The following is a 26,686-nucleotide window of genomic DNA, read 5'->3' on the forward strand; positions in this document are numbered from 1 at the left end:
TTATTAATCCATATGTTTATTTATATTTGTTTTTGTGTTGGTTTTTAGTCGATTCAGATTATGTTGTCACTGATTTCATTGACATTGGATTTTAAGAGGCAAATATTTCTTGATTTCGATTGAGTGTTATCGTTGTTGGCACATATGACTAGTAGAGGAGTTGCGTTTTTCGGTTTCTCCTCTGTTCAATCGCCTGATATTCTTCGCTTCTTCTCTGCCATTATCCCCTGATTTTTCTATGCTCCGTCTCTTTTGGTTTCTCCACTCCTCAATCGACTACTCTGTTTCTCTTCTTGTCTGCTAGCATCCCTTGATTTTTTTATTCGTATCTACGTCTTTGTCTCACTTTTTCATCCATGCATCTATTTTAGGCTCCTCATCGTGGTTGGTATGTTATAAGTTTTTTCTTCTACTATTGTTATTTCTTGAGTTTTTGTTTTATTATTTTGTTTTCCTCATTGTTTTTATGGGATATTTTATGCTGAAAATTTATGCTTCTCTAATTTCGACCACTATTGTTCTGTATTAAAATAATTAACTCTTTGAGTCAGATGTGAAATGTGGTGGTGGGTGGAGGTTCCAATTTCTTATGCACAGCTGGTGATATGTGGTAATCTTTAAACATCTAATTAATATGCACCTGTTAGTTCAATGCAAAAAAGATATGTAAATGAGGTTGGCAAATCACTCACTGATTCATTAGGCCTAAGTTCGTTTTCTCCCGAATTCAAAATTTGGGTGTTGGAGTTGCTAGTGGTGCATCCTGTCGCTGTGGGTTCCTTGTCATGTCTCTATGTCTCCTTTGTCCAGTGTAGCCATCTTTTCTGCTTCTTTCTTTTGATTTTTCATTATGAAACTTGATCGTTATGACTTGGTTAGATATAAAAAGTGCAAAAAATATTAGTTTTTCATGATATGGATCATATTCAGTTATAGTGTGTGTAAGTTACTACTGTTTGCCACTAAACTGATTTCTTTTGGTTCACTTTTGCAAGTTTCATAACAATTCTAGGGTTTATATTTATGTCTTATGTTTTATATGGGTATCTCCGGCAGGTTTTAAATATTAGTATTTTTTCATATTTAGACATATGAAACATTTTCAATTGTTATTACTAACGGATTCAAATCTCTATTGAATGGGAAATCATTATCACAAATTGCATTCTTCTTTTCCTCACAGTATTAGTGCTGGTTACTACTACTCCATGGGTTTGAATGTCATTGTGTATGGTTGCCATCCATATATGTATCTTTGTTCTTCTTCTACACTGAAATCTAAAATTGGATTATCTCATTTGCTGGTGGTGGCTGGTAGAGGAGTGTCGTCTTTCAATTTTTCGTCTCTTCAATTGACTATTCTACTTCGCTTCTTCTTTGCCACCATCCCCTAATTTTTTGTGATTTGTCTCTGCCGTTTTCCCTAGCTTATTATTGATTGCATCTATTTTCTTATCGGGGGGTCATGGGTTCAAGTTGGTTAGGACACGGCAGTGAAGAAGAAAGAGGGATTGTTGGAGAAGAGAAAGAATTTGATGGAAGTGGGTCAATGAGTATGGGTGAAGGTCCAACTGGAAGACTAACTAAATCTTGTTTTTGAGAATGTGTGTTTGGCAATGTTGGGCTGAGTGTATGGAATTAGACATTTTTTATGACTAAAGGCAAAATCATTTCATAAAAAATCACATTTCTAGAAATCTCAATTCTTTTATCTTCTAAAACATGAACAATATATCCTTTAAAACCATGTTGAAAACCAATAAACACAGCCTTTTTGGCTCTTGGATCAAATTTTGATCTGTTTGTCATTAGGGTAGAAACAAAACATAATCATCCAAAAACTTTAAGATCATGATAATTTGGTGGATGATTAAGTAAAATTTCAAATGGTGTTTTAAAATTAATTGCGGATGATAGAACTATGTTAAGTAAATAAACAACATGTTTAACAACATAAGACCAAAAAGATGATGGTAAATTAGATTGAAATATAAGAGCATGAGCTATATTCAAAATATGTTGATGCTTACATTCCACCCTTCCATTTTGTTGAGGAGTTTCAACACAACTACGTTGATGAATAATTCCCTTTGAAGCATAAAAATCATGTAAAATGAATTCTGATCCATTATCAGAACAAATAGCTTTGACTTTAGAGTTGAATTGTGTTTCAACTAAAGTAATACAATTTTTTTAGATGATTTTGCACTTCTCCTTTTGATTTTAATAAAATAATCCATGTAAATTGACTAAAATAATCAACAATAGCAAAAAAAATATTTATGATTATGAACAGAATTTTGTCGAAACGGACCCCAAATATCAAAATGTGATAAATCGAAACTTGCATTAGCTTTGTTAAAACTTTGAGAAAATGAAAGTTTCTTTTGCTTAGAAAGATGACAAACGTCACAAGCCTCATCATGATGCATAGAGATAAAAGAAAAATGTTTATGTAAATGATTAAGTCTTTGTCCTGAAAGGTGTCCTAAATGAAAATGCCATATATTTGAAGGTGTAATGGGTGGGGATTGGATGGAATTTATGGAATGTGTAGTGGATAAATTTTTACCAAAATTGGGTTCAAGAAGATATAATCCCTCTCTCATTCTGCCAAAATCAATCGTACCCAAATTGTTGCTCTGCAGAGTGCAAGAAGAAGATAAAAAAGTGAGTTCACATTTGAGTGCTGAAGTAATTTTTGAGGTAGAGATAATATTAAAGTTGAAATGAGGTAAATAAAGAACATCATGAAGAACCAAGAATGGTAAAATTTGAACAATCCCTTTATAAGAAATAGTAATTTGAGAACCATTTGGTAAATAAACAATAATAGAAGAAATTTGTGTGTAAGAGATGAACCAAGAAAAATTTGATGCAACGTGATTTGTGGCACCAAAATCGTCCAAGTGTTCAAGAATGAATCTCGATTTGAAAAATTGTTAATAATAGAAAAATTACTAAAAGAACAAAAATAATGAGTAGTTGGACTTGACAAAAGCCTAAGTTGGTTTGAATGACGAGTTTCTTTATTGGAAGAAAGTGCCATGAAAGAAGAGTATTGGGTTGACGAGAGGTCCAAAAGAGGCTCCTCATGAAGTTGCTGATGTGCCATTTCTCCTTGACCTAGGACAGAGTAGAGAGGCAGCTCCACAATTCAAAGAAGATCTAAATTGGTTGGTTTATCCATCGATATCAGCAGAACTTAAAGCCGCTCTGATACCATAATAAAATTGTGAAAGAATAAGAAAAGAAATAAGATAAGAAGATAACATAAAGATAAGATAAGATAAGATAATAAAGACTAAATTTGTTAGGCTGAATTTGTGGGTCGTGAGACTTCTTTATTATTGTCGGTGAAAAAATGGTTTAATATATATATATATATATATATATATATATATATATATATATATATATATATATATTTCATTATTAAAATTAAGAATCGAAGTTTTTTCCGTTGAATATACATAGTTGATTTTATGTTGCTTTTAATACTTTGAATTGATTTTATGGTTATCGAATCTTTCCATTTTTTCTTCTTTTTTTCCTTGTGTATTGCAGCTGGTATATAAGAGCAACTCCAATGATAAAATAAATTGGAACCTCATTCACTGTGTATCAAAAAAAGGTGATACTTTAGCATTAGAGTAAAAGAGAAGAGAGTTTCTTCACGTGATTCGAAGTGGTAGAAGTCCTGCTGAAAAGGACTTGATTTTTTTCAACTATAACCAATAATATATAGACATGTGTTAGTTAAATTAAAAAAAAGTAAATAATATTTTGTTAATAAAATTAAAAATACTTATTACATATATATAGGATGACTATTACATAATATGTACTAACTTTATATATATTATACTTTATGTATATAATTAATTATTATAATTATTAATAAATTAAATATGATTTAATTATTTAATATAATAATTTAAATAATAATTAATTAAATAATTAAATCATATTTAATTTATTAATAATTATAATAATTAATTATATTAAATAATTATATCTCTATTTAATTAATAATTTATATTAATTATTTAAATCATAATTAATATAAATAATTATGCTAAAGTAATATTAAATATTATTTATATTGTGATAATAAATTATAATCAATTAAATTTGTTTAAATAAAAAAATTAATTTAATTTTATACATATTACAAAATAATTTTTTAGTGAGTTGTTTATTTTTATTTATAAACTTTGGAATGCTAACTACATTACAAAACTAGCCGTTACAAAAGTAGCCATTGAAAGCTAGTCGTTATTATGTTAACGTTACTGTTAATAAATTAATATTTTTTTATTCTATATATACTACTTACATACACTTCTATTCTCGCACTTTCTTCTATTTTTCTTCATCTTCTTTCAAAGTTTACAAAATCAAAGTTCTATTGATTTTTTTTGTTCAAAAAAATGAATCCAAACTAACTCCACTCTTTTTTCAATTACTTACAAAACTTTTCTCAAATTCTGAATACTCAAAAATCTCAAACTTCAAACTCTCAAATTCCAAATCAAAACTTCACAATACCAAATATATTTCAAAATCCAAATCCATAAAATCTTCCTAATTTCAATTTTCAAACTCCTTATAATAATCAATTTCCTATCTACCAGCCACAGAATCAAAATTCACAAACACCATATTTTTCAGTTTTATCCATATTTAACCCTTCTATTGGAAATATTACTCTAACATCCTTACCGTTTTCAACTCAATTCAGTGCATCAAGACATAGGTCATCTGATGTTGGTGGCTCTTCTGACCTATCCCCTCAGACTCTGATATAATCTAGTCTAAATTCGTAATATTCAGATTTTGTCAACCCTCATGAATTAGATGCTATCAACTTCAATGATAACATTGAAAATCGTAGATAAGATGGTATTCAACACTGGCAATGGGAAGATGATGAGATGTTTATTAGTGCATGGTTGAATGTTTCAATCGACACTATAGTTGGTACCGACCAAAAGGGCAAAATATTTGGAGTATAATTCACAGATATTGTGTGGAATTCAGCTCCGACATAAAAAGGGGGCGGTTGCATGTAAAAACAATGGTATAAGATCAATAAGACTGTTGCATAATTTGCTGGTTGTTACAATCAAGTTAGTCGAAACATAAGGAGTGGTTCGGACGCTGAAGATATAAAGGAGTTGGTCTGTAAACTTTATTCCACAAATTATGGTAAAAATTTTACTTTTAAGAGGCATTGGCATATGCTTCGTTTGGAGCAAAAATGGAGAAGCCAACTACCTACACAAAGTGGAGGCTCAAATAGAACCAAGGTTAGTGCAACTGGAGCATACTCATCATCATCAAATTTAGAAATACCATTGGCTGACAAAACTAGTGTGGACTCTCCCGTTTGCCCACAAGGAACAAAGAAGAGCAAGAGAAAGAGTAAGGAAAAAGCAAAAATGTCTGAAAAGCTTGGCAAAAGAAAATAATCAGTTGTTAAGAAATTATCTCTCATGGAAGATATTAAGAAAGTTAGAGAAAAAGAACTAATGGATAGGAAAAGAGAAAAAGAAATAGATATGCAAATATTTAATGCTGTTACGTCTACAATGAGTGAAAAACAACAAGCTCTTCATGAGATTGCATGTGAGAAAATAATCAATAAGTGGTTTACTTAATGGTTCTTGTATTCGTAGAGTTAAGTAGTATGTTTTATTTTTATTGCATATTACTGGTATGTGATGTAGTCTATTTTATTTATTTGTGATGTAACTTTTTAAATTAGTCAATATTATTGTGCCGTTAATTTTAAGAAAGTGACCGTTGCAAAACTAGTCGTTTTAAACTTAGACAAAAATAAACTAGCCATTAAGTAGCCGTTGCAAAACTAGCCGTTTTAAACTTAGACAAGAAAAAACTAGCTGTTAAGTGGTTGTTGCAAACACTACAACATTTTGGGTCTATGGCCACGGGTTTTTTTGTCACGGTAAAAAACCGTGACCATACCGTGACCATAGACCCTCTATGGTCACGGTTTTTTACCCTGACAAAAAAAAGCTATGGTCACGGTTTTTACAGAAAGAGTGACCATAGGGTACCTATGGTCACGGATTCTAAAAAAGAGTAGCCTAAAAGGGTCTATGGTCACGGTTTTGTGGGGTGATCTAAAGGGGTCTATGGTCACAGTTTTTTACAGTGACTAAAAAGGGTCTATGGTCATGGTTTTGGGGGGTGACCTAAAGTGGTCTGTGGTCACAGTTTTGAGGGGTGGCCTAAAAGGGTCTATGGTCACGATTTTTCAAAAAAGGGTGACCTAAAAGGGTCTATGGTCACGGTTTTGGGGGGTGACCTAAAGTGGTCTATGGTCACGGTTTTGATGGGTGGCCTAAAAGGGTCTATGGTCATGGTTTTAGAAGTGACCTAAAAGAGTCTATGGTCACAGTTTTTTACAGTGACCAAAAAGGGTCTATGGTCACAGTTTTTTGAAAGGGTGACCTAAAAGGGTCTGTGGTCACGGTTCTGGAAAGTGACCTAAAGATATCTATGGTTACGGTTTTTGGAGGTGGCCATAGAGTATCTATGGTCATGGTTATTAGGGGTGGCCTAAGGCGGGTCTATGGTCACGGTTTATTTTTTAAAATTCATTTTTTATTTTTTAAGCATCCCTCCATAAACACCGTCATTTTCCCTCTACCACCCCCCCTGCCCACAAATCCCAAAATTCTCCTCCCTCCCAACAAAATCCCCATTCCCTCCTAATTAGTAACTTAGAAAAAAAAAACAATCATCACTTCGTCACAGCCCCCCCATTCTCACCGTTTTCCTTCGAGCCCGCCCCTACCTTCGTCGAGCTCCTCCCAACCCTCTCCATCATATGTCGTTTCCCTTCCTCCCAGCCCCTACCATTGTCGTTCACCTTCCTTCCAACCCCTACTTTGTCACAGCCCCCATGATCGAAGAAGGCAGATACCCTAGCATCGCTAAGCTCCTCTAGCGCGTCTCACCGCGAGCTTCCTATCACCGCGAGGAAGAAGAGTAGGTGTCGCGCTCCTCCACTATCCAGCTACTGTGGAACTTCGAAGAGAGAGAGAGAAAGCGCATGAAGATGAGAGAGAGGGGTCAATAGCTGAGCTCGTGTCTGTCTCCGTCACCGTCACCGCCTCCACTGCCGTCACCGCCGCCGTTGAAGCTCTGCTGCGGCTGCTGCTGCCGTCTGAGCCATCGCCAGGGGAAGCCGCTGCTGCTGTTACCACGGGTGGAGTCCGCCGTTAAGTTGTGCCCCGTTCAGTTTCACTGCAAGCTTTCTATCACAAGAGCAAGTCTGATTATGTGAGCAAGTCTTATTTGAAGCAAAATCCTCTGGGTAACATTCAATCTTCTACTTTAGGTTGAAGTATCTTCTAAGTAACGATTGGACAAAATAAAATATGTTTTTATCTGAAAGGGAATGAAGTGTAAGTTTATAATTTAAAAGAGAAAAAAAAGAAGTAGAGTTTCCATTATTCTAATTTTGCAATATATTACAAGAACTATATATGTAATTATATAACTTCTTAAGTAAAATTATTTTGTTTTTCTTTTCTTTGGATTCAATCTGATTATCTGTAACACTCGACCTAAAATACAGTACTTAGCATATATAAGTAGGGAATACATGCTATACACGGTTAAGGTTAATCAAAAAACAACTTAATTTTATTTAACTCAAAATTTGGTTTAAACTCCATGTTAGTGTTAGTTGATTAGGTTGCTGTTTGATTAGGTTAGTTTAGTTGAATTAGGTGGTTAAGTAGTCAATTGATTTTGTAGTGGATTTAGGTTTGAACTCTGATTTTTATTCTAGCTGAAATTGGTTTTCCTGTGCTGGTAATGACTTGCCCTGTTCTAATTTAGTTTCCTGCTACTGCTTCATTGATCTGCCCTGTGCTAAATTAGTTTGCTTGGTGCTGTTGGTTAGGTTTAAACTGTTATTGATCCTATGTTGCTGTCTCATTGATTTACTTTTGTGCTAAACTAGTTTATATGATGCTGCTGCATAGTATTATTGTTGCCTTATTCTTGTGTTGGTTGCTGCTGGAATGAACAGATTCTAAATTATTTGTGCAGTAGTGATAACTTTGATGAATTTCTGAGTCTAAGCTATCACTACTGCTGCATTCTTGCAATAGCTGCTGTTTGAAGTGAATGATGGTTGTGAATACTTATTGAGTGTTGTTGTGGATAAAAGTTTCCCTTCTTTTGCTGCATATGTATTGCATCATCAAAAATATTTTTGCAAGATATCTAACATGTTTAATTTTTTATGTGCAGGAAGACATGATGTGATGAAGAAAATATGTTTCATATAAATATCACATGGGATGGGTCTTACAATGACTTTAGTTATGTAAATGTAATATTTTGATGTGTTATGTACTTTTTGAGGTATTACATGTAATTGGAAAAATTACACTCTATTTTGATTTGTGTTATTTAGACTAAAAATTAAACATATCTCTCTTATAATGAAACTTTTATGAGTTAGATTTCTTGAATTTCTTATTTTTAGATTTATTTTGTGATTATTATCATTTTGGGATGTGATTGTAATTTAAAAAAATTGAATCTCATAAACAACAACAGGCTATAGTCACCGTTTTAAAAAACCGTGACCATAGATAAGGCTATGGTCACAGTTTTAAGGAGGGGTGACCATAGAGGCTATGGCCACGGTAAAAAACCGTGACCAGAGATAGGGCTATGGTCACGATTTTAAGGAGGGTGACCATAAAAGCTATGGCCACTGTGAAAAACTGTGACCATAGATAGGGCTATGGTCACGGTTTTAAGGAGGGGTGACCATAAAGGCTATGGCCACGGTAAAAAACCGTGACCATAGATAGGTTATGGTCACGGTTTTAAGGGGGTGACCATAGATAGGGCTATGGTCACGGTTTTTTTGGAGGGGTGACCATAGATAGGGCTATGGTCACGATTTTAAGGAAGGGTGACCATAGATGCTATGACCACGGTGAAAACCATGACCATAGCCTTATCTATGGCCACGGTTTTAATGAGGGGTGACCATAGAGGCTATGGTCATGGTAAAAAAACGTGGCCTAAAGTGTCAGATTTTAAAAATTAAAATCGTGACCATAAAAACCGTGACCATAGATCAAAAAACCGTGACCATAGACCTATGGCCACGAGAGAATAGACCACGGTAAAAAATCGTGACCATGGGTCCAAAACTGTTACCATAGATCTATGGTCACCCTTTTTACTTTACCGTGACCATAGGCATTTTTTTGTAGTGAAAACTAGCCGTTGAGAAGTAGCCACTTGTTGCAGACACATTTATAAATATCAACTATCAATGATTCAACAACTCCATTTTAACTCTAGTTTCTCATCTCAAAAGAATACTAAAAAATACATTTCAAGATATGGCTAGAAAATTTGATGATATGTTTAATGAGGCTTTGTATGGTAAAAGAAGATGACAAGATAATACACTCATGGATAATTGGATCGATGAGTGTTTATTCGATGATTCAGAAGAAGAAGATATCGATAGAAGCTCTATCCCAAATCATCATAGATGGATCAATAGAGATCGAGAAGCAGGACATGATTGCCTTTTCCAAGATTACTTTATAGATGAGCCGATGTATAATGCTGACATTTTCCTACAGAGATTTCGAATGAGAAGATATATGTTCCTTCAAATAGTAGACACTCTCTCAAATGTCTATCCATATTTCCAACAAAGGGTCGATGCAACTAGAAGAAGAGGCTTGTCACCACTCCAAAAATGAGATACAGATATTAGCATATGGCGTAGCAGCTGATGTTGTTGATTATTATGTGTGCATAGGCGAGAGCACTACAATTTAGAGGTGCACAGACCTGGCCCGGCCCGATCCCAAACACTTTAGGGGATAATTTGGTGTGATTTCATCGGGTTTAGGGTCAGGTAAGGGTCTCAAAAATAGACCCAGTCATTATTTCGGGTCGGGTCCGGGCCATAGCTCGGGTCACCCGAAGTCGGCCCGGTCATCATACACAATTAATATTTTGTGTTATTAGTGATGGATCATGACTATTCTTATGTGAAATTTAAGTATTGTAAACCTTAATATTTTGTGTTATTAGTCATTATAAGACTATAAGTTAATGTTTTATGTTTAGAATGCATAAGACTTTAGACTAATACATAATATTGTGTTATTTGTATTGATTTAAATATTTGGTATTATTAGACGATATTAGTATTGATTGTGATTTTGCTTTAGTATTGATTGTGGTTATGCTTTAATTTTAAAGAAGGGTTGGTTCTTGTTATATTTTTCTAAGTGAATTTTACCATGTTAAATAATGGTTGGAGTCTTGGAAATTTGGATATTTTTACATGTTAGCTTACAAGAAGGTATCAACGTAATGTAATGTTAATGGCCCGGTTTCACTCGGTTTTCACCCGGTATAATTGTGGCCCAAAAGTGTATTGGTTTCATTGGGTCTAGGATCGGGTTCGGGTCTAATAAATAGATCCGGTGTATATTTCGGGTTGGGTCTGGGTCCCATCAAACCCGGCTTCACCCGACCCATGTGCACCCCTACTACAATTGAATGCATGAAAAATTTGTTGAAGGTGTCATTTCGGTGTTCGAGGATGAATACTTGCGAAAACCAAATTCAAATGATGTACGACGCCTGCTACAAATGGCAGAGGGTCGTGGCTTTCCTGACATGTTGGGTAGCATTGACTGCATGCATTGGCAGTGGAAAAATTGTCCAAAGGCATGAAAAGGTATGTACATGAGTGGTTACCGTGGGGTTGCAACCATAGTACTTGAAGTTGTAGCATCTTCAAACCTTTGGATATGGCATGCATTTTTTGGAGTTTTTTGTTCAAATAACGATATCAGTGTATTAGACCATTCACCAGTGTTCGATGATATTCTAAATGACCGTGTTTCGGAGGTAAATTATACTATTAATGGTAATAATTATACTATGAGATACTACTTAGTAGATGGTATTTATTCTGAATGGGCCACATTTGTCAAATCAATCTCAAAGCCGCAAAAGGAGAAACGCAAGTTATTTGCACAATACAGGAAGGGAAAAGAAAATATGTGGAGCGAGCATTCATAGTATTGCAAGCACGCTTTACAATTATACGTGGTCCAACGCGCTTTTGGAAAAAGAAGAAGCTTGTAAACATAATAAGAGCTTGTATTATATTGCATAATATGATTGTTGAGGATGAAAGAGATACTTATGCAGGAAATTTTTCTCAAGGCTTAGAGTACGACGGTGTCGAAAATGGCTTATCACGACCTCAGTTGGGAAAGGAAGATTTTGCGCTATACTATCAATTTCTCCAAAGAAATGCCCAACTTCAAAATAGGTAGCAACATAGACAGTTGAAAGATTCTGGGTAGGGGGTGGGGGTTGGTCTCATGCAAGGCCTTCGCAGCAGGAAGAGGCGGTTGTAATTTGAAAGGAAAGGCCCTTTGTATAGGGTTTCAAACCTGTGCACCCTGATTCTAAATTTCTATGTTATTACTCAAGCCTAAACTTATTGAAAACTAAAGCGCTAACGTTATAATAATTATAAAAATAGCAACCTTTCGCCTTATAAAACAAAACAAGTTTACTTACTAAAAAAAGGAAAGCGGCAACAAGCACCTTCTTTCTCACTTTCTCAAAGTCAAGTTTCTCGCTTCTCGCTTTAGAAAGATTGCAGCGTTACTTAGCGCTTCTTGACTAATAACATCATAGAAAGAGTCAAGGCTCCACTTCTCTTTTACGAATCTACAACTCTCTTTACTGAGCGAGACTCCATCAGTATCCCTACTAGTGGTTTTATTGAACATATATGGCTATTTTATAATGCTTGTCGTTAACTATAGAGCTTAACTATATTTTTTTATATTAAGTAATTTTTCAAATTAGTGTAATCTCAAATTATATATTGTGTATTATTGTTATATATGAAATTTTTTAATATTAACATTTTTTAATAGTAAATTATTTTTGAATTTATAAATTTAAATAATATTATTGAAAAAAAATAGTAACTACATTAATTTTAATTACTTTAATTAATTAATTAAGTGGGACCATAACATGGACTAAAGTTAGTTCCTCCTAATGGAAAAGAGAGAAATGGTTTGATTTCCTATTTACTGTTTATGACGTAAAAACTGATATGGAATTACTTTTTATGACTAGTAGGTCATAAATAGAGACCGTGATGAATTCTCTACTGGAGATGGTCTAAGTTTTCGATTCTCCATATTCTTCTCCCAATATATTGAAAACGGTGTGCGGCATTTTTCCCATAAACTACTTTGGTTAAGTCAGCTGACTTCAGATCGTTTATAGGCTTTGGTAAAGTGAAATAATTTTTTTATTGTGAGCATATTGAAATCTATCGTATTTAGAGTATAGGCTATAGCCCCGCTTTGATATCTTAGATTCATAAATTATTTAACATCTTGATGCATAGCTATATTTTTTTTTCATGCCCCAATGTATGCTCACAATTATTATAAAATTTTTGTTTTTATTTAATAATTAACTCATCTTTTTTAAAGCATTTATTAAAATTTTCTCGGGTCTTTGTTTGGTAAAATGTTTGACTCTATATTTAGATCATTATTTTTTTACTACCTTGGAAAACGAAAAATAGAACCATCGTTGCTCATTTTTCAAAGTTTGGTTGCGTTTCATTATTTATGGCCATAACTACATGTTAAAATGATTGTCTCCATGTATTTTTTTTAATAGAGTTCATCAGTGTTGTTAGAGTCTCTCATCTTTGTTCAGATTATTTGTCTGAAGCCTATAGTTTCTCTTTCTCCAAACTTGTCTTCCAACACAGAAAAGAATACCCTAGTTGTTTTTTTCTCTTTTTTACATACCCAAAAATTATCCTCCTATTATGTCTCATTCTTCATCATCACAAAAAATCCCTTTGACATTTTCCGGTAACAAATATTCCGATGGAAGTGCATCTTCTTCCAGTACTGGTTCTCTATTAAACACTCCTGACACCAACATAGAAAACTCATCGATTTGATAATGTGGTTCGTGTTCTTCCAATGGATATTATATTGAAGATCTTTTTGCTATCTGACGGTGCAACCATAGGGAGAGAAAGATGCATGTCTAGAGATTGGTACCACTTTCTTACTTTTGAAGAAAATATGCGCCAGCATTATGTTATCAAGAGAGGTGATGCAGTTGTCATCCACCTTCATAATCCATTGAATGATGATGATCATTGTAGGCTTTCTCTATATGATCTACAAACTCGCAGCGAGATCCCTTAGGCCAATCCCGTTGAATGTTAGTGGTTATCGCTTTTTGGTTCTGCCCAAGGTCATCTGTCGTTATGTGTTTCATTTGATTGTAGAAGTAGTTTGTTGTTCGTATGGAAGCCATTTTCTGCTATTCTGAATGAGGTCGTCAATCCTGGATATTTTGGTTTTCCCCTAAATCACCGTCCTGGTTTTTCGGTGTATGCTTATGTTACAAGTATTCAAAACTATGATTATCACTTCGTTTGTTTGATAAAGAGTAGCTTACTAACTAAGGGGTATGATATGCATGTATATGATTTGAGGAGTTTTCACTGGAGTGATCCTCGTCACACACCCTTGTCTGTTGATAGGATTTCTGATCAATATGCTGTGTATGATAACACAATTTTCTATGTAAATACTAAATAGTGTGTGCAAATTCTTCAAGAAACCCTTCTCTGTTGTTTGTTATTCCATTGCAAGAAATTCTTGGGATCAAATTGAGCTTATTAATTCAGCATGTGTTGAGAATTTTGTTTTGGTATTCACTGCTGATTGTTTACAGTGTTCTTCAAGGTATGGGTTGCATGTTACAACTATCAACATTGGAGCATCTGGTGAAATGTCATGGGGTTATCAATTCTACATTTCTGATGTTTATTTAACTGACACTCCATCTATCTTGTTGGGATCTCACCTAATTGGCATGATTCATTCCATTCAAGATGTTGATTTCTTCGATCCGTTTTATGGGAGCTCTTTCTCTCTGATTCATTTTCGTAGTATATCAACGATTGATTGGATTCGAAGATATGACGGTAGCATGCAATGGAAATCTGTTGTTTGTTTCAAAGTTGTTTATGGCTATCGCAGATTTTAGTGATATTTGCACTTATTATTTGATGTAATGTTTTTTGCCTTATTGTTTATGTTATCTTTACTATTTCATGTTGTCTCTTTTGTCGCGTCTAAGTTTTTTTTATGTAATGGTCTATTATTTTCCCTTTTTTATTAAGACAATGTTAACCATGTTATCTGCAATGAATACAATGTTTCCTTATGTCCAACCTTGCTGAAAAATGTTATATACACTTTCTATTTATGAATATATGTTTGTCTTTTGAATAACGCTTACTTTGATTGGCTCATTTCCGGTTTTACTTAAAATAACATTTTCTACATGCTTTTTCATTTAGTTTCTCCTACTATGTATATAAAATTGGATTTTTTATTTCATTATTGAGGAAGAAAGTGAGATTTACCAAGTTTTTAGAAAAAATGGTGTTTCACAGGACTCTGGGAGCGTGTTCTTCAGGAAACACAATACGCAAAGAACGTATTCCTTTGACAATACGCAAAACGCGTATTGCTTGCATGGTCGACACGCGTCAAACCCCTACAAGTCCGTGAATAAGGTGAATAATTACACACTCTCTCTCTCTCCAATTTGCATACACCTTCAGCCACAGCCACAGTTTCATACTTTTGGTTTCCTTTCCTTCTACTCTTCAATGCTTCCTTGGTTCCATACTTCCATAGTTCCTCCTGCATGAGACTTCCATCTTTATTTGCCAAGCCTTTTTTTCTTCCAAAAATTAACAAGTTATTTTGATAATACTAATGTAGTTAGTAGATTAATTGTGTCTATTTTTTTATTCTGAAATAGAAATAATGTGATAATAATATTTATAGTTATTATTTAAATTGAATAGTATTTATTTATTAGTGATAAAAAAAATACATAATTAAAGATTATACTTTTATTATATATTTAGATGAATGATGATGATGTTAATTAGTGATTAGTATTAAATATATTTTAAATTTAAATATAATTTTTAATTTAAGTTATTTAAATCTGAAAATAAAATATAATTGTGAATTTAATTTATATTTTAAAAGTTCAAATTTAAATAGATATTTAAATATATTTCAGTTTTAATTTTATATTAAAATTTAAATTTAAATATATTTTGAATTTACATATGTATGTAAATTTGTCATTAATATATCTCATGTTTGTTTATAAAATTAAATTTAAATTTAAATATATTTAAATATATATTTAAATTTGACTTTAAATTTGACTTTAAATATATTTTGGTTTTAAGTATTTGAACAAAATTTAAATATATAAAAATACATATTTATAATTTAAAATTAAATATTTTTCGAAATTAAAGACATATGTCTTTAATTATATTTTGGTTTCCGGTATATATTTAAATTTGAATGTGAATATATTTAAATATATATTTATAATTTGAATTTAGATATAAATTAAACATGTTTCGAATTTAACTATATATCTAAGTTTGAATTTAAATATATTTATAATTTAAATATATATTTAAAATTGAAAATATTTTTAGTTGTTAATTGAATATATATTTAAATATGAATTTAAATATATTTTAAACATATTAAATATATTTTATATTTTTTATAAATATCTAAATATAATAAATTTAAATAAGATATGAATGTTTAAATTCGAATTTAATTTAAATATCAATATTTAAATTCAGATTTAATAAAATTTATATAATATATTTTTTCAGGAAAAAAATAAACGCAGAATATGGTTCGTGGCATTACACGTTCTGAAGATCATATTGTTGAATATCTTGATCGTCCACCATATGTAATTATTTTTTATCTTTGTTCATTTATTATTATTGTTGTTATTATTATTGTTGTTATTGGTGTTGTTGTTGTTGTTGTTGATACCCATTATATTTTTCAATTTGTTTCAAAATTCAAGAGATTTAGGATCAAGATATCTCCACCAAGATGTGTATGATCCCCGAATTGAAATCGAGTTACGGGATAGTGGATATTATCACATATCTTAGATACTAGGAAGACTTACTTTGCACAATGCACTTATCAATGCCTTGATTGGGCGGTGGCGCCCAGAAACTCACACATTCCACCTTCCACACGATGAATGCAGGATTACCTTAGAAGATGTTGCAATGATTTTTGGACTCCACACAGATGATTTACCGGTGTTAGGATTTACAGATAGCAGTAGTAGTAGCCTCGAAAATGAATTATTAATACAATTTGCGACAGTACCTACTGCAGCTGATCACAAAGAAAGTGGTGTCAAACTTGCATGGCTCCACACCCTAAAGTGGCGTATGCAGTTAGATATTGTCCTAGGCAGACAAATGTATGTAAAGATTAATATATTATTGTTGTTTGGCAAAAATTTATTTTGTGACAAGTCTGGAATGACAGTCCACTAGAAGTTCTTGCCTCTGCTCCGTAATTTTGCTGAGATTAGGGACTTTAGTTGGGGTTCTGCTTGCCTGGTACATTTGTATAGGATATTATGTCGAGCATCACGTTATAATTGTAAAAATGTGGATGGTCCATTGGCGCTGCTTTATGTATAGGCTTGGGAACGGTTACCGTTCCTAGCACCTGTGCGATCGCAGCCAAGCTTTCCGCTTGCATGCAGGTAAAGTTACTAATCTTAATATAACATGTTACTATGAATTATTTAATATATATTGTTCAAATATATTATTTAAATATATTGGTTTAGTATAATATAGTTTCATTTTATTTCAGCTGGATTGTTTGGTGCTCGCAATTTCATGGCTGTAATAAGTGGATCATCTCGCATATTAGGCAGTTAATAGATGATATTCCTACAGATGGGGAAAGTTTTTTTATTACGTTTATTAGTTTTATTATTATTGTGCATTGTTTTGTAGTTATATTTATATCTTCATTTTGTTATGCTTTTGCAGTTTGTGTGGAACGCGTACAGTCATGAACATATGGGAAATATTGTAGTTCCTAATGAAATCTTGCAACATCGCTTAACATGGAGTGCAATCGTGCCACTGATATCATTTGAGTGCATTGAATGGCATGCATCAGATAGGGTCAAAGGCAATTTGGTTTATAGCGGGAAGTTCCTAGTGAACCTATGATGCTTGCAGAAGCTTATAACGTGGTCCTGACTGGACCAAAGAACAAAGATTGGAGAGATGAGCATTATGCGTGCATACATTATGAGATGGACAAACCGTTTGACCTTCGTTTTGGTTGGTGATCTCGTAGTGCACTATCAAGCATCTTAAGTGTATATGCAATGGTATAATGACGAATATGGGGCTCACCTGCGTTTAACTAGTTATGTTCCACAGCCACAGTCACAACCACAACCTATCATGCACGCATACTTCAATTATAATTTTTTACTCAGGAAATGACAATACGCAATATGTGAATTCACAATACGCAGTCTATGTCTTTTCAATTTGTAATATGTGCATTGACAATACGCAATCTGTGTATTGACAATACGCAGACTGTGTGTTCTCACTTTAATATTAAATAACACAATACGCCTTCTGCGTATTGCTGTATAAATATTAAAAAAATAGAATCCGTCCTTTGTGTATTGTCGTCATGAATGTTTAAGCTGGAATCCAGCCCTGACAATTCGTCCTCTGCGAATTGTATTGCAGCCAGAATTTTGTAAAACACCCTCACTTCCAATATTAAGGCATTACACCAAATCTTTTACAATATCTGAAAAAATGAGCTTATAAATTTCCGTCCAATTTAATGTTTTGTTTATCTAATCTAATTGTTTCTATGTTTATTTCTTCTGAATGATTATACTGTCAGCCATCTTTCAAATGTAAAGCTAACTACCACCAATCAATTCATGCAGTTATTATTTTGCTAATATTGTCTTTTAATAAATGCGTTTCTTTTTTCCATAGCAATTGCATGTGATTGTTATGATTATTTTCTCCTAATGAGATTTCTTTTCATTTGGTTAATTTCATTTCTATTTTTTAGCATTAATTCATGCTGCTTGAATTTTCTATTGATATAATACAACAATTAATCCAATGTACTTTTACTCTTTTGCAAACAAAATAATTTAATCTTTAAGATTTTTATGGCGATAAAGCAGATTCATTCTAGCAACTTAATATATTACCTTATTTGTTATTTGTATGCACAACTTACCTTTTTTTGACCACCTGATTCATCTAATCTATCATCTGTTTATCTTATTTTATACCATATTTTATTGCTTACTTCAGATCATACATAGGTTATTGAAAAACATTGATGATCACAACTTGCTTAAAGGCAAAAAATTGTTGAGTAAGAAAAAAAAGTTACCCAACCTACTCTTTCATTTATATTCTTATAGATCTTTTATTTTTTTTAATAAATGACTCCAGTCACCTCAACTCAGAGATAATTCAATCTATTACTTACTTTTACTCTTTATTGGTAAAATGTTCACTACCATTACTTCTGTTAAAAAAACTCTATATACTATTTACCATTTTATCTCTACTATTTTTCTTTAGAAAATTTTCATTCTACAAAATAATCTTTTGCAATCAATATTTTTTCATGTGATAACATATTGTTTATAAAACTCAACTAAATATTTTCTATGTGATAAAATATTGTTTACTAAAATCCATTAAAACAAATAATTTGTCTGCTGATTTGTTTGTATTTTGAATTAAATATTCTGTTAAATTTACACCAATGATAAAATTATATTATTCAAAAAAAATACCGTTAGATGCTTTCTTTATTATTACTATGTGAATTTACCAAATCTTTCATTTACAAGTATTTTTTCTATTTGACTATTAATTTTTGTGAATGTCTATTATTTTTATATTCAATTAAATAGTCAATTTACACTATTAATATGTATAACAATTGATATTAATAAATAATTTTTTTTATCAAACAATACCAAAAGAGATAAGTCTCAAAATTAAAAAGTTGCCATGATATGACTTCACATCTTTACACACCAAATTACTTTGTAATAAAATATTATTTCATGCTATGTTGTTAGGTACTACTTAATACTCCTGAGATATTCTATTGTATATAGATTGTTAGCTAGAGTGTGTCCGTTAGAGTAAGGGTGCTAATCCTCTTGTATATATATATTTTTTTTTTTGAAGTAAAAAGTGCTCAACACATCAAGGGTGGAGCAACAAGAAGTCTAGTAGTAAAAGACAACTCAAAGTACACACCGGCATCGAACAACTCAAAAAGTAAAGGACCCTCTAGTCATCTTCGGCATTGCCATAAATAACCAAAAGGTTCACCACCAAACCACTCCTCTGATAGCTTAAAGGACCTGTTTATAATTTCCACCATACCTAAGGCTTGATTATTGAAGACTCTACCATTCCTTTCTAGCCAAATTGTCCAAGGGACAGCAAAGAATCCCATGAACCATCTCTTCCTCTCATTCTTTCTCTGTGAATCATTCGTCCAGCTCTCAAAGTGTTGCTTTAGTGTACCTGGCATAGTCCATGTCCTTCCAAAAGCGTAAAGCCAAACACACCACACCTGCCACGTGAGCTCACAGGCAATAAACAGATGAAAAGCAAACTCTACAGACTTACAGCATAAAACACACATATTATCATGCTGGTCAATGACACCTAATCTGCATAGTCGTTCCATAGTATTCACCCTTTCAACCAATACAAACCAAGAAAATAACTCGATCCTTGGCGGGACAAAACCCCTCCAAATAGCACTAGTGAAACTATAGCTTGTTATTTCCTCTGAAAGAACTGCTTCCTGCAACACCTGCACAAAGGAGTTAGTAGAAAAAATACCAGTTTTATCAAATTTTCAGACCACCTTGTCCTCTCTCTCAGTTGTTAGCCTTACAGACTGCAAGACTTCATGGAGTTGGTGTAAAAGTTCTAACTCCCATTACAATAACTCTCTCCTCCACTAGAAGCTCCATATCCATTCTAACCCATCCCAAAATTCACAGTCCCCTATAACAGATCCTTTAAGGTTTGAGACCGAGAAGAGTCTTGGAAACTTATCTTTCAACATACCACTAGGCAACCAGGCATCCTCTCAGAACTGGATTGTTCTGTCATTCCCTACATCCATAGACAAGCTTCTGATAATTTTCTCTCTAATTTGTGGCTCTCTAATTTAAAGCTGATAAATATCCTTCCAAGGACCCCCTCTTGTAGGGACAGGCTGACCACACGTCATCTCAGAAGGATTCATACTATGACAAGAGCATACAACTCTCTTCCACAAGGGGCAATCTTCTTTCGAAAACCTCCACCACCACTTAAATAGAAGAGCTGTATTCCTGATCACTGCATCTCCCATTCCTAATCCACCCGCCTTTCTAGGAGCCATCACTACCTCCCATCTCACTAGTGGCATCCCAACCTTCTCATCCTCATTACTCCACAAGAACCGTCTTTGTAACGAGATCAACTTCTCCGCTACTGCCTTGGGCATCTTGTACAAGCTGAGATAGTATATAGGCAGGCTATTAAGAACAGGTTTAATGAGAACTAGCTTACCCGCTTTATTGAGGGTCTTTGCCTTCCACAAACACAACTTTTCTTCCACCTTATCAATCACTGGTTTCCAAGTCTTAACTAATCTCGGATTTGCTCCCAGAGAGATGTTTAGGTATCGGACTGGTAGAGAGGCTTCCTTGCATCCCAACAAATGACACATCTGCCACGTCCATTCCTGTTCACAATTAACTGGGATGAAACTGGACCTCTCAAAATTAATATGCAACCCAGACATCATCTCAAAGCAGCGCAGTAGACGCTTGTAATTCCTGACAGTCTCTTCCTCTGGAGGACAGAACAGTATAGTATCATCCGCAAACTATAAGTGCGACAACTCAATGTTATCCCGTCCAACCAACAGTGGAGAGATGCGCCCATTCCTCATCGCCTCCCCAATCATTCTATGAAGGACATCAACAACCAGCACAAACAGAAAAGGAGACAAAGGATCTCCTTGTCATAGGCCCCTTTCCATTTTGAAAGGCTTAGATGGAGACCCATTTATAAGCACCGACATAGACGCAGAGCATACACACTCCTTAATCCATCCCCGCCACCTTTGGCCAAATCCCATCTTCTGTAGAACTATATCCACAAAACTCCATTTGACCCTATCATAAGCTTTTTGAAAGTCTAGTTTAATTATCATTGAGCTCATTTTTCTTGACTTAACCCACTGCACAGTTTCACATGCTATCAAAGCTCCATCATGAATTTTTCTGCCTTGCACAAAAGCACTCCGAGTCTCGCCTACTAAGCCTGGCATCACATGCCACATCCTCCGAACCAACACCTAAGATATGACCTTATACACTCAACCCACCATACTAATTGGTCGAAGATCTTTTATTTCAGTAGCTCCAACAACCTTTGGTGCCAATGCCACCCAAGTAACATTCAAATCCCTAGGTAGCCTAGCTGACCGGAAGAACCCCATCACTGCTTCAATGAATTCCTTCCCAACTTCGTCCCAACACTTCTTAATGAAGTTCATATTATACCCGTCACACCCTGGTGCTTTTGTTGACTCACAATCCCACACTGCATTCCTTATTTTTTTTAGCAGTTGGCATCAACTCCTATCCTGTTACCTCTTCCTCAGTTATCTGCCTCACAAGCCCATCCCGAAAACCTATATTAGGGGAGATTTTCTGATGGTACAAGTCCTTATAGAAGTCTTTTATAGCAACCTAATCCGGGATTGATTCTTCACTAATCTTCCATGGATCCTCAAGGCATCAATCCGATTGTTCCTCCTCCGTGCCGAGGTTATATTGTAGAAGTACCTAGTGTTTTTGTCCATCTCTTTAGCATGTCTGGATCATGACATCTACTTCCAATGTAAATCCTCTTGTATATATATATGGATAATAATAATAATAACAAGCACAACGAAAATTTTCATTCCTTAACCTTTTTTTTCCTTACTGTTTAACCATAAAGTATTGTGGGGAAAATTCTTTTTTAACAAAAACAATTTTTTTGAAAATAAGTGTATTATTCTTTCAAATATGGATTAAGCTATTTTATATCCTGATAAATTTGTACAATCTTTAATCTATGTTTTTTTTTTAATTTCAAGTTATAGGAGTATAATTTTTTTCCTATGATACATCTTTTTTTCTTTAGCCAATTTTTTATGTTTAGATAACCAGGTGTTATTTATCCGAGGAAATAAAATTTGATTAGCTTTTAAATTTCTTTTCATCTTTTTTTTATTCCACTCTTTTTGCATAATGTATTTCATTTTGGCTAAGTTATTCTGTTATGTCTAAGTTATTCAAAATTTTTCAAAGTCGAGATATCAAATACTTACAAATTTAAAATATTTCATATTTTATGTAGAAAAACAATGGATGAATCGTGAAATACCATACAAGCATACCTCACTGTATAAATGAGATTTGTGCAAACACAGATATGATTCACTGTATTCAAAAAGTTTTGATATATTCAGATAAAATCTCCATAAATTCGGCTACACCAATAGCTGAATCGACATAAAAGTAGCTACATAAAAGTGGCTAAATAACATAGCCTGATGCAACAAAAAAATATCCCATATAAAAAGTAAAGAAAACAAATTATTGAAGCAGAGCAATAAAGACATAACAACAATAAGTGAAAAAACTTAAACATACCAAGAATAAGGGTAGAGAATAGGAGTGGTAAAATGGGTCGAATCCATCGGGCAGACCCGCCGAACTCACTAAAAAGGTCGGGTCGGTTTAGGATTTGAAACCCACTAAATAATAAAAAAATCCATCAAACCTGTACTGCTAAATTTGTGGGTTTTGGAAGAGCGGGATGGACTGGTCCGCCGGGCCAAAAACTTTTTTTTATTAAATAAAAGAGTGATTACTACTATAAAAATTAATAATTATATAATTGTTAAAAATCTTTTTATTTTTTGTTTTTATTCTTCTTTTAGTTATTAACTTTATTTATTTTATTTTACAATTTCATATATATGCTCAAATTATGTGATTTATTTTTTAAAATAAAGATGATTTTATTGATAAATATTATTTTTAATAATTTTATTGAAGTTTAAAATTAAAAAAAGGATAATAAAAAAATTATATTATAATTTGACTATTTTTTATTTGTATTTAATTTTTTAATTATTATTTATTTATTTTAATAAATTTTTTTTTTTTAAAATCAAACAAGTTACAGGACAAAATAACATTTTAAACTTATCTTAATTCTTAATTAGGCCCGCCCTGTTTATATAACGGGTCTAGGCGAAATGAGTTGGCCCACTTTACCATTTCTAATAGACATTTTAAACTTATCTTAATTCTTAATTAAGAGGTCTAGGCGAAATGAATTGGCCCACTTTACCACTTCTAATAGACATTTTAAACTTATCTTAATTCTTAATTAAGCCTGCCCTGTTTATATAACGGGCCTAGGCAAAGCGAGCTAGCCCACTTTACCACTCCTAGTAGAGAACCAAACATCAGGCGGCTGAGGAGCGTGAAAAAGACGCATGACTGAAGACGTGACAGTGAGACATCGATAAATTGGAAACATTAAACAGAGGATTATAAGAGAGACGGAAAACATACAGAAACAACCACTGTCCACACACCACCAGCAACACCCACATTGAGATTTTGTTTTTGGGAGAATAAAAACCGGGAACAAAATATGGGGAGAGACTCGTAGATCTCATTTAAATTTTTTTCCACCGAACTAAAAGGTGTGATATTAATTAGGTGTTTGGAAATCACCACACGACTAGACACAGGTAAGACTTTCGAGCTACCAGCTAACACCATATTTCATTTCATACGTGATCCAAACAATTAATTCATTCAAAACAGAACAATAATATTCAACATGAATTGAAATTCTGAGCAGATCATATTGAAGTTCAATTCAAAGTATTGATTGATAGTCAATAACACATTGAAAACTGAAAATATCAATACAATGAATTAAAATTGAGAAAAGCAGCCAAGGAAGAGAATAAAAAATTCAAGAATAAAGAAACCTGGTTAGATAAATAACTTGGATTTAGAACGTTTCTGTTTTAATATTTAATTACTTGTTCTCATCTTAATGCTTCTTGTAAAACTTACTTAGAACATTATAGCAAAAACCATAAATTTACCCGAGAAACATCATAACTGAGGTTTGCCAGAAACTAAAGGACTAATTGTATATTTTAAACATCAAAAGTCAAAACTGATAACACAGCTGTTAGGGTGGGAAAAAAAAGAGACTGGAATAAAAAATCAAATCAAAAGCATACAAATATAAATCCCTCCTAAACGAATTTAGGAAATCACACAGGCGAGTTCCTAAATCTAATCTGGGAAATGGGATTGGCAGAAGTCTTCACATTCCTGTGAAGGCTTTCTTAGCAACTCCAGAGGACGATCCAGCAGGAATCACTTTCAACACGTTAAACCTCACTGTCTTTGACAATGGCCTGTTAAAAGAATTCAATAAAATAAATGACAGAAAAGACTTTCCTAAGCCACAAAGAATCACAAGATTGAAGAATCGAATACCAACCTGCATTGCCCTATGATAACATGATCTCCTTCCTTCACACGGAAGCATGGAGATATATGTGCTGCGATATTTGAGTGCCTCTTCTCGTACCTATGGTGATACCAAAACAAATTCCAGTAAGCAATTGGAAAACTATTTATTGGGTCACCTAACATTTCTCTAGGTAGAAAAAGAAGGATCACCTTTGGTATTTCTTAATGAAATGAAGATAGTTGCGACGAACGATGATAGTCCTGGTCATCTTGGCACTGTGGCAAGTACCTGCAAGAATGCGACCTCGGATGGACACAGTGCCAGTGAATGGGCATTTCTTGTCAATGTAAGTCCCTAGAAACAAGCAGACAAACCACTATTGTCAGAGGCATAGAAGATAATCACATCTACGAGTGAAAGTGTCCATGTAACTCCAACAAACAACTGAAAATTCCATGTACAATTCCAACATCAATTACATCTTTGATCAGACAACAAATAAGGAGCATTGAAATGGCACTCTTAAAACTTTATGTAACTTCCAACATAAAGGAAGATACCATCTTAACGAATATAATCTATACTTTCACCATGAATAGTTTACACAGACAAGCATAGATAAATAAGACCATGCTACAGCATTGAAAGGACAATCTATTATTATGTATCAATGTGATGCCTAATAATAGTGATTCACAAGAAGCAATTACATTATAAACAAGGGATTTAACAGCTAAATAAAGAATAATTAAAACTCAATAGTTGAACAGAGATAATAAATAATAAATAAAAAAAGGTGGAAGGTGAAACCTTGAATAGCCTCTCTGGGAGTCTTAAAACCTAAACCAATGCTTTTCCAGAACCTGTTGCCTCCTTTTCCAGGCCTCTTCCCTTTCCCTGATTTCTTCGAGCTGCATCACACAGATTCCAAAATGCTCATTAGCCACTAAGAAGATGAACACATGGAGTAACAGATCATGAACAAACTGAAAGGGAAAAAGAGGGAAGAGCATTACCAGAGGAAAACCTTGGGTTGCTTCAAGAAAGCCTTCTCCGTCTGCAGAACAAGTAGTAGAAAGTGTGAGATTTCAGAAACGAAAAGAATAATAAGTTGATGCGATTATCGAGTTGAAAAGAGAGTGGATCGATGATGGAACCTGTTCCGCCATTGGTGAATCCTGGAAGGTGCGTGGTGCAAGCAGCAGAGAGAACGAACAGCAGCAAAGAACAGCACGGAGCACGCAAAACCCTAATTCGAGCCAAGAGGATCGATCGCTTTATTATAAACAAAGGACCTGTTATCCCAAATGGGCTCTCCTTCAATCATTGAGCCCAACTATTTCTTTCTTAAGTCCATTTATGAACAGGTCCATTCTTTTTTGGCCGATTAATGATTACCCACTTTATGCATTTTTATTTCGTCTCTCCATTAATGATGGTATATTTTTTATTTTTTATATTAAAAATAAAAAATTATTGATAAAAAAATAAAATTTATTTCTTATATCATAAAAAATAACAAAAAAAATAGATATACTGGATAAACATTATTTTAAAAACAAGAGAGAGAAAGAAAGTTTATTGTAAAATAATATAATTATATAAAAAATAATTAAAAATTTATCTCATTTTCTTTATCTCTTAATTATTTTTTTATTTATTCAATTAAATATTAAAAATTTAAATTAAGATCCTCAATCATTATAATGATATAAGATTTTTTGTATATTCTCTTTCTATAATTTTTTTTCAATTATTTTTAATATATAAAATTATATATAAAAGATGTGCATATATATATATATATCACCCAACCATCTTTGTTCAAAGAAAAATGATCACATTCATAGAAAAATAAATGAAGGAACAAACATTGTCTTTCTCTCTTAAATAGAGTCTCAGAATATCAAAGAAGCCCTTAATGACTCTTTCTGGGTAAAGGCAATTGAAGATGAGCTTCTTGAATTTGAGAAGAATCAATGGACGTTGGTTCCAAGGCCAAATGGAAAGAAAGTGACCGGCACCAAGTGGATCTTTCGA

At 33.3% G+C, this 26,686-nt stretch overlaps 2 protein-coding genes across 2 annotated transcripts; both read right to left on the reverse strand.

Annotated features, from left to right (window-relative positions):
• Nucleotides 1-19,364: 19,364 nt before the first annotated feature.
• Nucleotides 19,365-20,200, reverse strand: LOC140183547 (uncharacterized). Its single transcript, XM_072231996.1, has 2 exons — nucleotides 20,156-20,200; nucleotides 19,365-19,895 (listed from the first exon to the last, which is right to left on the reverse strand). The coding sequence occupies exons 1-2, from the start codon at nucleotides 20,198-20,200 to the stop codon at nucleotides 19,365-19,367; spliced, it is 576 nt and encodes a 191-aa protein (XP_072088097.1).
• Nucleotides 20,201-24,288: 4,088 nt separating this feature from the next.
• Nucleotides 24,289-25,980, reverse strand: LOC112790937 (small ribosomal subunit protein uS17). Its single transcript, XM_025833567.3, has 6 exons — nucleotides 25,804-25,980; nucleotides 25,663-25,703; nucleotides 25,457-25,557; nucleotides 24,856-25,000; nucleotides 24,674-24,763; nucleotides 24,289-24,587 (listed from the first exon to the last, which is right to left on the reverse strand). Exons 1-6 carry the CDS (start codon nucleotides 25,813-25,815, stop codon nucleotides 24,494-24,496), a joined length of 483 nt encoding a protein of 160 aa, XP_025689352.1. The 5' UTR covers nucleotides 25,816-25,980; the 3' UTR covers nucleotides 24,289-24,493.
• Nucleotides 25,981-26,686: the final 706 nt, after the last annotated feature.

The sequence above is a fragment of the Arachis hypogaea genome, chromosome 3 (genome assembly GCF_003086295.3).
Source record: "Arachis hypogaea cultivar Tifrunner chromosome 3, arahy.Tifrunner.gnm2.J5K5, whole genome shotgun sequence".
Lineage (NCBI taxonomy): Eukaryota > Viridiplantae > Streptophyta > Magnoliopsida > Fabales > Fabaceae > Arachis > Arachis hypogaea.